The sequence below is a fragment of the Bacillus rossius genome, chromosome 2, assembly GCF_032445375.1.
Source record: "Bacillus rossius redtenbacheri isolate Brsri chromosome 2, Brsri_v3, whole genome shotgun sequence".
Taxonomy (NCBI): Eukaryota; Metazoa; Arthropoda; class Insecta; order Phasmatodea; family Bacillidae; genus Bacillus; species Bacillus rossius.
In genome coordinates this window covers 103,038,308-103,051,223 of record NC_086331.1, presented here as the reverse complement: position 1 = coordinate 103,051,223, position 12,916 = coordinate 103,038,308, and the positions used below count along the sequence as shown (strand labels likewise).

The 12,916-nt window shown below is 32.7% G+C and overlaps 1 protein-coding gene across 3 annotated transcripts in view; it reads left to right on the top strand.

Moving 5' to 3' along the window:
- Positions 1–618: 618 nt before the first annotated feature.
- Positions 619–12,916, top strand: part of LOC134529532 (5'-nucleotidase domain-containing protein 2) — a 60,838-nt gene continuing 48,540 nt past the window's right edge. For 2 of the 3 annotated variants that reach the window (XM_063363722.1, XM_063363723.1), the window contains exons 1-2: positions 619–845; positions 12,252–12,427. In XM_063363722.1, the coding sequence (XP_063219792.1) occupies positions 686–845; positions 12,252–12,427 (336 nt within the window). In that variant the 5' untranslated portion in view covers positions 619–685. Of the gene's footprint in view, positions 846–12,251; positions 12,428–12,916 lie in introns of those variants that run through there. The other variant, XM_063363724.1, reaches the window with a different exon arrangement.

The following is a 12,916-nucleotide window of genomic DNA, read 5'->3' as shown; positions in this document are numbered from 1 at the left end:
CGGCTTAATAATCTGAGGCGGCTGCTTTTTTTGGTGGAAAATTAAGCAACCAGTTTAACAATATTTTTTTTATTTAGAGGGGCGCCATTTTTAGATTTCACACCACCTAAAAATTTTGATAGGACCGGCACTGATTATACAAAACGTAGCCACTCGTGAGTATTTACAACAGGAAATACACTGACACGATAATTATAAGATAGTAGAAATTATTAACAAAACACGTGGTCGTTTGTGGACGTTCCAGGGCGCACGCGGGTGCATCCCTGATCGTAAACACTACACTGCATTGGTAATGCAAGAGAGGGCGCTGACGAGGCATAACGGCCTGAAGGAGCCGGGGAGACACTTGGGTCGACGTCAATATAATATATAATTTAAAATATTTTTACATCGCAAAATGTTTTTATACAGAAAAATAAATTCTCAAATATATATTTATTTATTTATTTATACTGTAGGTTCACATTTTACATTGTTTGAACAATTAAATCAACTTAGATTTGAATATCAGTTTTCGATTTAATAGACTTGATAGTACATTCTATCAGATGATGTTTTTGTAACGCTTTTATTTTACATATAGTATCATGGCTTTTGCGTGAATGTTATAAGTTCGCTGATCAATTCGTAACTACTTTCTTGTTTCTTGACACTTATAGGTTAGCGCTATAATAAATTTAAAATGAAGTTTATGTGTTTTTTGGTTAAAAATTGTTCGTTTTTGTATTCACAAATAGAACTAAGAAGACATGAGTGTTCTGCACTGAAGGGTTATGCTAGGCGATTTTATTCAGCAACTGATCTGAGAGAAATTTACCGGAAAGCTAAAATATTATTGGAGTGTAAGTTTTATATTTTTAAATAAAGCTGCCAAAACAGTTGGAAACTTCTAAAATGTTATGTTGCTTACCCAAAAATCATTTTTGGAATAACCCTCTACATAATATAATTCCTTAGAATTTAGGAATCTTACTGAAATGTTTAAAGGAGTAGCTAAGTACCGGTATCACTAGATAATTTTGCTGAATAGTCACTTCTAGGGAAAATTTAAAGGTGAATGATGGCAGAATTTCAGACTCGTGGCTTTTTAAACTCTCATAAATTAACGAATCACCTTTTTTTTTTTTTTTTCTGGAGGTGACTTACATGTGAAGGTTGTAGAATCGGGGCTTCCGGAAATTAAGGGAAATGGACAGAGTGATAGGTTAATTTGATTAGCTACGTAAATAAGACATAGATTACAATTTTAACTGATATTTTGTGCTACTAAATTTAGCTAAACAAACGTGACCAAAAATTCCACTTGTTAATTTTTTTACTCACTTCACAGATCAACCACTTATAGTATTTAAATACCTTTTTCAGCATACTATATGGTATTGTTTCTACATGTCAATACAATTAATTTTTTATATGTAAATTGAGTAAATATCTTGCATTTTGGCTTTTCCGCAAAGTTGAAATAAAATTAGGAAATTACATTTTCCAACACTAGAGACTTCCTGTATTTATACTGAAAACAGCATTAGTATATACATAATTGTTTATGAGAAATTGCACTTTCAACATACATTATATTACCTGTGCATGGATGGTGCTTCCACAATTTATTGTTTACTCATACAGGTCTCTGTGTTTATTTTGGAGAACTGTAGTCAACAGAGGTAATGAAAGTAGTTAATGTTATGGCGTATATTAATGTTTATGTTTTCTGTTTGTTGGTTGTTTGTCCAAATGTCAATTGAATGAAGAAAGTTTTTATTTTTTTGAGATTTCATTTAAAGTAGGGATATGATTCATAGGTTACGGTAGAAACATTAAAAATACTGTGAAATCATGTGAATATTTTGTTTGGTCGGACTAGCCACATCTTGAATTCGTAATTCCTAGGCAACCTTAAGAAATTTTTAATGTAGCTATACTAATCCATCCAAATGTCCACAATGTTTGAAAGTATTTTTAATATAGCTAACCTTACCTAATCGACCATTCACATTATTTAAGTTTAAAAATTTCATAAAAATAATCACACAAACCCACAGTGGTAAAAAGTTAATGGCAACAGCAGCTGCAATGCACAGGTATTGAAATGTGAGATAAAAACTGTGATTTCTCAGAAACTAGTAGGAATTTACTAACGCTGTTTTCAAGGTAAATACAGGAATGTCTCTAGTGTTGTGAAATGGTATTTTCGTAATTTAATTTTTACTTTGTGGAAAAGCAGTGACGAAAGATATTTACCATATTTTACTTAGTTCCAGTAAGCTGAAAATTTCAATGTGTACTCAAATTATAACCGAAGTGAAATCATAAGTCATTATTTGGCTGGTAATTGTTATTTATATTTACATTCCAATATTTTAGGTAGCTCACATGTAATTAACCATTTTAATGTTCTGGAAGTTGGGTTAGGTTAGCAACACAAAAAATACTGTAAAATAGTGTGAATAGTTAATTTAATTTTAGCAACATAAATTTTGTTTAATGTTGCAAACCTAACCTAACCAACCTTTGACTTTCAAACAATCACCAACGTGTGCATAAAACCTAATCTAGCAAAAAGATGACACAATTACTGATAATACAAGATTCTTACTTTGATTAAATTTCTCACATAGGTTGCACTTTCAGGGAACATCCTGCTTACATCGATCTGCAACTCCAGACATGCTCGCACAAGCGGAATGCATACAAACGACTGTTCTCAATACAGTATTAATCACACAAGAAAATATTGTTCCATTTGTTGTTTCAAACAGCGTACCAAATCAGTAATAGTAATTTTGTACAGTAAAACATTGTTGAATTTGAAATTCTTACTTTTCTACTGATACTACAATTCACAAATAATGCATTATATAGGCCTACAATTGAATCACCTTGAGGTTAAAGGGACTTAGTCAATTTTTATGAGTTCTGCATGAGAGACCTAAAAACATGTTTTAAATCACACAGACATAAAATATTTAAATTATACATGGAGTTCACATTTTTGTACAATTAGATATCATTTTCATTTCTCTGCAGTAAATATAAATAGAGAAATACATCTAAAATATCAATAAACAAAAAATACATGATTTTTTTTACTTAGTCCCTTTTGCCTCAGGATGATTCAATTAATGAAACTATTTATTCAATATTATAATCATTTTGAATATGTGAAGTTACATTATCAATCTTTCGAATATTATACATTGAATAATCAAGGTGAATGACATGTTACATGTGAGTATTATTACTGTAAAGTAAATGATTATTTTTTCCACAACTAATACATTCACTTTGAATGTGAAACTCCTTAATAAGCATGCCACATATCATAACCTTTCAAAAAGATGCTTCTGAAGAATAAACGTGCCTGAGGTGATAATTTGTATTCCTTTTTTTATGATACTGAATCATAAAAAATAATTGAGGAACTCAATAAATCCATTTTCCAGTATTCAACTTTTTTATTTGACACCGCTACAGTAAAAAATTACAATTTGTTTGCCTTATTTTCCAGAGTGCTTCTCAACAGAATTATATTTACAGAACCCATAATTAATATTAACATTGATTTTCGGTATAAATTAACTTTGTTGGCCATGGCCATGATAGCTAAAGCATAGTTCTATTATGAGCATTGAACCCATAGGTACCGATGTTGTTTAGCTTATTGTATCCATTAGATCCATTTTGTGTGTACCAACAGGTTTGCAGAAATGAATTGTTTTTTATCCCACAATAGTTACAGTTCTGTCTAAATCTTTTATGTGTACTTGTAATCTATGTTTTACCCAATTCTTGCAGCATGTAGGTACTTACAAAGTGTATGTAAGAAGCCCAGTTTTTATTTGGCTTATATACCAGTCTGGTTGAATCACAAGGTACCACTGGTAACCTAGACACTAATTGTTGAATCAGTGGAAACTTATACTAACCTAGCCTCTATCAATTGAATTACAGAGAATCATTGCTAATCTTGTATTCTGACCATATTTTGAGACACAAATGTATACCAACTATTTATTAGCTAATTTTTCAGGTAGTTAGACCATTTGTCACACACAACTCCTTAACTTAAAAACGCAACTAGAAAATTTTTCTTTTCCGATATTAAAATAATTGTTATAATGCAATGCCACCTTTACAGAATCATCAGACTAATTAGCAGTACTCATGGAATACCATTTTTGTAATATTATTTTTTAATGGGAAAAACCACTGCTCTCCAGAATTAGCGCTCAAGCTGTCATCTAGATGGGTTTTAAGAGTAGAAATAAAAAGAGAAATTTTAAAAAAAATTTTGAAAATTCTATTTCAAGAATGCAATCAAGTCACTGGCATAAAAATATTTACAGTCTAATTTAGGAGTTATTGAAAATTATTTTATTTATGGCACACATTTTAAGTTTTAATGTTTTTCAACCAGTGTGACCAAAAAAAAGTTAAAAGGATGCATTGATGCGTATTTTTATGAGAACACTAGCTACGAGGCTGGCCAGCCAGCCCTCACGCCAGCCTGCAGAAGGGGTGTGAAGCAGGTAGTTCCCCTCCCTCCATTATTGCTACACACCTAATCCTAATAGCAGCAGTGGCTCTCTACTTCTCAAGTGTTTGGCACGTTCCCAGAGCCCTCTCTGTGGTAAGTGGTGTAACTAGGATGCTATTGTTCTCTTAGCTTTGAGTGTTAAGTCGAGGATTCTGATAACAAGACACCTCGAAGGACTACAAGACCTTTCCAGAGAGGGGCTCAGATGTATTTAAATGAGGAGGTTGTCCTGCAAGGACAGTGAAGTGAAGAGTGTGTGTGACCCTTTACGAGCAATTACCGTACAACGAGTGGGCTTTGTATGCAAATGTTACTGCATCTGGGACTGTGTGGTGGCATGGGCAAGTGAGTAATGCAAAGCAGTGTGTTGAGACCGAGAAGTGTGGTAGGAGATTAACATTTGAGTGAACCACTGTCTAGCCAAGCTCCAGTGGGGAGATTAAATAGTGAACTTATTAAAAGTGTGATTACTTTGTAAACAATTAAATTAGGTAAAAGTTCCACGTATCCAAATTTATCCTTTGATCCTGATGGCATGATCCTGTACATTTTGATCCTGTGGTACATGATGCTAGCGGTTTAAATTTAGGACCTCAAAAGATCCTTAATGTAACAAAAACAATAAATTATGATCTTAAGTTTAATTAAAAGGAAAATATATTTTCTATTCAACTTACAATCATCATTCACTGATTTATGTTAATACCGCAAAGAAATGTTAAGCCGACGATAGCATTCGTACTCATTTATAGCAATTTATTTGACAGTTGTATAAACAATCACAAGAAGAAAATATTGTTGGATTTTAATTATAAACTCTCAACATGAAAAACGACCTAATATTTTAATATCAAAATTTGACTAATCATTAAACAATTTGTAACGAAGAAAGCTCTGCTCAGGCCAAGATGTATTATTAGTAAATCTGACACTACAAATGCACATAAAATGGCATTATCCCTGCATAAACTTCAAAACTTTAAGATTAAGTTCTTTAGAAAACAACTAACCCGAATACGTAAGAATGTTTTGGTAATGCATTTCTATTATAAGTGAGTAGTGTGCTTTGACATATTCTAATGATCAAAGTTCAAGAAAAATTTCAGTACATTTATATATTAAGTTTGTGTTGCTAGCGTGAACTGAGTCTCAGAATAGTTGTATAATGAGCATATTATTATTATTATTTATTATTATTGTTGTGTAAAATGACTAACTGCACTGCAGCTTAAATGTTTTGCATTTAACTTACTCTGATGCCATTCTCACTGGTACACTTCTAACATGTTATATAATTATTATTAATCATTGCAGTCTCAATTTGTAATATAATTCTGCTCTCCGATGTATGTGAACCATAATACAGTCAACAATTGCCCTAATTGTAGAACCAGGGGCATGTGCGGGGCGGGGATTGGAATTGGGTGTGTGTCTATATATATATTCCCACTCCACCCCTGAAATCAAAAAAATTGTATCATTCCCACCAGCAAAAGGAAAGATTTTGAAAGTAAATAGTGGGAAAAGGGGTACTATTTTTTTGTACACTCCTAGTAGAACAGGGCTAGTCACCCTCGATGCTACGCTGCACTGCGTGTCTTGGCAGTTACAACGTTCTCTTTATTTTATTTGGTGTGAAGAATCCGTTTCCATGTTTGTTTTGTGACCGCGATGTTCCAGGACGCTTCATTACTGTCGACTTACTGGCATCATACCTCACATTAGTACTTGTGAATTGCAAGCTCTTAGCACCGGCCTCTGATTGTAGCGCACCGTCGTTAAAATGCAACCCATCTGAAGTTTGACCCTACTGTGTGGTCACCCATTTCTAGCTGTCTTGCATCACATTTATCAGTCAACTCCCTAGTTCGCCGCCAGGCTATGTTACGTGATGTTACCACGAGTTATTGCGCATGCCTGCTCTCAGTTTGTTTTGTCGCAGTGCATGCAGTCTGTTAACAGTTCACAAAATGTCTACAATTTAAATATATTTAAAGACAAATAATTGTTGATAAATATGTCTTATCTGTCGATTGTAAATATTGCCTTGATTAATTATCATTGTAATTTTTTTTTCAAAGATAACTCCAATTCAATTAAAATACATAAGAAGCATTCAGATAAAATATTGTATTGAAGAATATAAAATACTTTGAAGTCTATGATAGAGGATTTTAGCTAGGTTTACATTGAATCAAAAATAAAACTTTGTTTTTGTGTAGATTAATTTTTTTTAATTATTACATAATTTAAGTACTAGTATTTGTCACGGAGGATTTGAGTAAATTTGTGTTACAAAATAAAGTAAATATTTCAACTTCTCATATTTTAGTTTGGATTTAGACTGTTGGAGATACAAATTTTAAGATAACTGTGGAGTTGAAGGTTCGTCCAAAAGGTATTAAAAAAAATTACTGTTACAAATGTTATTCAATTATTCTCCTCATTTGATTTTTTTTTTCATTTCCGACTGATTCAAAGAAATTCATGAGTAGGGAGGGCTTTAAAGAACATTGAATTGTGAGCTAAAAACCATTAATACATTAATTGTAAAAATATGACTGGAAAATTTGTTTGAATCGCTTATATGATAACATATTACACAGTGTTAAGAAATAACTTTTCACATTTTTCTTTAAAATAGCAATTATATGTGAAAAAAATGTTTGTAAGTAATTAGCTGGTTTTTTAATACTTAATGAAACTAAATGAAATAAAAATACTTATTTTTAAATATAAAAACACTTGACAGCATAAATAGGAACAATTCAAAACTATGCTACAAATAAGGAAGTTGCCAACATGGAATGACAAGATAGAAATGAAGACCTCTTATTTCTACTTTCTTCTAGTGTCTTTTAAGTCAGTCATTAGTTTGTTAGTTTCCAAATTTTTGTTTATTGTGTCTTGCTTATTTAAAGGTTTTTCACCTCATTATTTTATAGCTTACATAGTTCCATGGTGTTAGGGAGTTTGGTACACGTCTTACATGATGCCAAAGTTGTAACAGCCCCTTTCAGAAACCAATTTATACAACATTTCTTGCACTTTCAGTGGCATATACACTTGAAATCTGCATTTTGGATACAGAAATACAGGAGAATCCGGTATTGTGAACTTCTTAGCCCTGTTTTGATGCACTTCATTCAAAGAACTCCTTTATAAACACACACAAAAATTTGGTCCATTCAGTTTGTTGTATTGAGTTTGAAGTTTATTATTTTCAGTTTATTTTGCTTGCATGATTTACCATAATTTATAATATAATTATTTTAAGTGTAGAAAAGGAATAATCAAACATTGGTACTAGTTGTGTTTTCCTATAGTTTAAATAACAATTTTTTTACTACTGGCGATAGCTGCATGAAAATATAATCTTATCACCTATCAGCAAAAAAAAAAAAAGCTTATTGATATTCAAAACATTAACTGGTAACAAAAAATCATATTTTTTCGCTGCAGAGCATACTCATAAATATTAGTTCTATTATCGACAACAAATAAAACAGTAACAAATAAAATTGAAAGTTTTGTAATATCTTGCAACAGTTTTTTCTGTAGCAAGGACAGTGTTTAATGCAGAAATTGTGTATTGGAAAGAGAAAGTGAATGCCCATTACACTAAACACTGGAATCCTAGAGTGATATACTTTACATCAGTGACTTGCTCTGGGAAAAGTCCTGAATTCAACATGACAGAAGGCCTTAAAAATCCAGATGTTTGCATAAAGAGTCATAGATTATTGTTGATGAAAGAACATTTGAAATTTCCTGCATTGCTCAGACATTACAAGATTATATTTTCAAGGTGCTCATTAAGTATGTTTTTAATTGTTCATATGATCAAATTGTAATTGTGTGTGCCTGCTGACTGACAGTGTGACCAGTAACATTGTTTATTAAATAAAGAAATCTGCCTAAGTAAAAAGAATGTTTACCTCTCAGAAGGAATTAACGTAGACATCTTTCTGTTGCAATACAGACCGGATAGATACAAAGTTGTATTTTAGAATGCTCATGTTTACTTAAATTTGTTGTTGTTGAAATGTATTTTTTTTTCTATTTTGCTATGTATTTTGTAAATAATTTCATGTAAAGCTGACTTTTCCATTGATTAATCAAAGGCTTTATGGAATATATTAAATAAATAAAAGATAAATATAGTTAGGCTCAGTTACATTCCCTTATTGAAAAATAAGTAAATTTTTAAAGTTATTATTTGTTTTAAGTACTACACTTTGCGAAAATTGTTTTAAGTGGACATTGGTTACACAGTTTTGTGCTTTTTACCATGGACTGACATTCTTAATGTAGTAAATTTGCATACTTCCTGATTTTCATGTTATGTAATATGTTGTCCGTGACCAATCCACCGATCAGGCAATCTTTTGTACAGGTAAGATGTGAGAGCGCATATGTGTAGTAGGAATGGCCTTCATGTTATTGAAACCACATTCTACAGTGGATTGGAATGAAAACTCATATAAGTCTTGAGAAGAAATCTTCAATTCCAGGAAGAAATTGGGATGTAGCTATGTTTGCAATGTTAAGTCAGTCAGTACATGGTTTAACATGTCGTAGGGCTGTGAACGCGAGTCAGTTTATTTTTAGATTTTGGTCTTAATGTCTGGTGGTTGAGTTAAATTGCAGTCAGTTAAAACATTACTTCAATCCTATCTTTAAATAAGAAATTTAAGTCATGTTATAGCAAGCTACATCATAAATTAAACTGTTCTTTATACATACTTAGGTTTTGTATTCTACTTTGTATTATAACAATGCAGTTTAGACCAAACACTCATCACATCAAAACACTAATTCAGATGTCACCCAACATCTAACAGAGAAATTTGCATTTGTTTCCTTGAAAACAATTAAGAGAACATTATATATATTTAACCATTGCATACCCAGTTTTTCATGAGTGGGAAAGAGTTTATTTTGACATTGAAATTTGTGCTAGGAATTATCACATAGTGGCCTCCAGGTTTTTCTTTTGTATGCTTACTTGTGCACAAACTGTGATTATTAAGCATAGTGCAAGTTAATTCACTACAAAAGCAAAAGTGACCGTTAGTAAATAACAGTCAACAGCTTCCAGTCTGAATGGTTGGAGGTTGAGTTAACTTGGTGCTGTCTTTAATCTTTGTGATAAAATGGATAACTCATACCAGATAATTTTTTATTTTTTATTCAGTCAGATATAATATATAAATGAAATGACATCAAGATTATATAAATTTTTTTCTTAAATTTTAGTGTAATACATTAAAATGTTAAAAGTAATGACATTGCTTGGCTTTGTAATTAAGAGTAAATAATGTTTTATTCTTGACTGTGGCCTTATCGTAAACTCTCATTTTTAGTAATTTTTTTTACTTCACACTGCTTTTGTTACTAAAATATATGTAATAAACCACATGCTGTTACAAAGTTTTTTTAAAACTCTAATAAAGATGGATATTTAATTATACTGATAAACATCCTGCAAGTCAATCTGTGCCTGTGTGTATAAATGTGCACACATGCAGACCTGCCAACTCTCACGATTTTGGTGTGAGGCTCACGATTTTAAGGTCCATCTCACGCCCTCACGCCAAAATAGTGTTTCCTCACGATTTTTTGGGGCCCCAAGATTTTGTTTGTAAAAGTTACAAAACAAGTTTTACGAAAGCTTACAGTAACGAGTTTCCATCAATACTCGAGTCACGTAAAGGAAGCAATTTTGCGTTTTGTAGCGTGTGCCGTGCTGATTTTTCTATCTCGCATAGTGGAAGAGGAGACATTGTGAAACATGTCGCTACAAAAAACACAACTAACACGTGAAGTGTATTGCTTCCAATAAAAAAATTAATTTTGCTGTGAACAGTGATAATAGTGTTACATGAGCAGAATGTTATTTTACATCTTTTTTAGTTGCGGCCCTGCATGATCACTACACGATAGCGCTAAATTATGTTCAACTAAATTAAATCTGCAACCTATAATTTGTTGAAATAAATTTTGAAGCAGAGACCATGTAACATATGCACAGGTATGTCACTTAAATTTAAAGATTCTCATTTGTTGTTTTTTATATCTAACCTGTATTTATAGGCCTGGAAATTTTTATCGAGGACCTCATGATTTTTTAAATTTGAATGTTGGCAGGTCTGCACATGCAATCCCTGGCTATGCCATTGATTCTCAACACATAATTTAAATATGATATTGTTAATAATAACGATTAGAGTGTGTTTAAATTACTAGTAAAAATTATTTTTTTAATGTAATTTTTGATTAGTACAGTCAATTGATAAAGTATATACAAATAAAAAATTTGTTTCATAACATGTTTGTAGTTACCTATGTAACTAAGCAGCATCTAGGAGTACTGAACATAATATAAAATAAACAATAATATTATAATGGTTTGGAAAGTATGCCAACTGGTTTCAGTTATGATTAGAGAACTGCAGTGTTTGTAAAGCACAGTATACAAGGAATCCTTATGTATTGTAATAGACTTGAATAACCTACTTTGTAATCCAAAAGTTTCTTGAAGCTCTGTAAAATTTATTATTGTAGACAAATTTAGCTGTTTCGTGGTTTGCAACATATTATAGCAAAACACTGCAGTTTCTTTAGCTGCATGGCATTTTTTGCATCTTTACAATTCTGTTAGTTATTTGTGAAATGCCAAATTTGTTGAGCATGTGTCCATGGCCGCTGTAAGCCATAACTTAAAATGTCAACGTGTTACATCTCCAAATATGTTTATTAGTCCTGCTGTTCTTTTTTCATTGGGTGGTAGATATTTGAATGCAACATATTAGCCATAGAGTTTAAGAAATCAAATAAAACTGCAAACACACATACTTACATGTACTCCTGAAGTATTGTAATATTGTAAAGTTGTAAAGAAATTTAATAAACACTTAAAATATGTACAATTGACACTTAATACTTAAAAAAAAATGCATGAGAACTATTTGATATGGCAATATTTAAGTGAACTGACTAGTCTGCCATAAGTCACTGTAATGTTTGGAATGGACAAAGTAAACTGATGCCACTCTCCAACACTTTACTGAATGATTTTGCTCTGAGCATTGAGAGTTGCCAAGCAGAATATTCCATTGTTGAATAGAATCCGCGAACCTGTTGTGCATTCTTTGAAAACTTGAAAATTGTAATGCCGCCCTCTCTTGTTAGCTTCACTATTACATCCTGGTCCACAGATGTTCTTCACCGTGGGGCCGTACCAGGTGCATTTAAGTGCTGAAACGCGTGCTTCGAAATATCTATGTAGTTAACACTTCAAGCTCGGTCAACGAGGCTGCAGGTACATAAGGCATTAGCAGATTCGCACTGTAGTGTGAATGGATCCTGGTGCTTAACTCTCTCTCTCTCTCTTTCTTTGTTTGCAGTTATTCCATTTTTTACACAACTTTCATACAAAACAATCATAACACTACTCTTTCATTCTTCATGTAACACTATTCCTTATTTTAATGTTAATTTTGGCTCTTATTTAACTTTATGTCCTATGTAATGGAACCACATGTGCTGCCTGCATTCTGTCCTGTAGTTTTTAATTCACAATGACTATATATATCCATTTGGAGCCTGTCTGGTTGTTACATATTTTTTGGCTTTTATTTGGATGTGATAATACAGGGCTTGTAATAGTAATAATATGGAATTTTGATTTAATGTATATGTGTTTTAGCTAAAAAGCTTCCCATGGACGTCAACATTGAAGGTGTGTTTGCCTGCAATGAGCTTGACCTGAAAGAGGTTAACGTGTATGGTTTCGACTATGACTATACGCTAGCATCCTACAAACCCTCAATGGATTATTTACTTTACAACTTGGGCCGAGAAGCACTCATCAAGGAATACAAGGTTAGTGCTCTAGAATTTGTTTATATTTTTTGTGCCGCCAACTAGTATTTTCCGCACAATTTTAAATTTGAATTTTTTTAACTTAATTAATGTCACCAGTCATTCCTTTGCTGCAAGAACTTAAACTTGTTCCTCCTCCTGTACACTCCCATCCAACCTTTGTCAGACTTGTCTCCCCAAGTTTTCTCAGCCCTACCATTCAATGGCCCAGCAGGGCGATCATTTTATTCCCGTCTTGGCGCACGGACGTCTCCTATAATTCGCCCCCGATTCGTGATGAGAACTGCTAGGCCCTGCAAGCTCTCAGGACCGGCCAGTTCCTAGACCTCGCCTGAAGTGAGCACTTCTTGACATGATGGCAAATCGTCTTCGCTAAAGTATAGTCACGCCTCCGGGTCCTGTAGACAGCCGTTCCCACTTTCATCAGCAGCACCACACCCCCACCTCTTCAAGTTTTCCTGGGAACACCGCCCCGGGTCTTTGACCGGC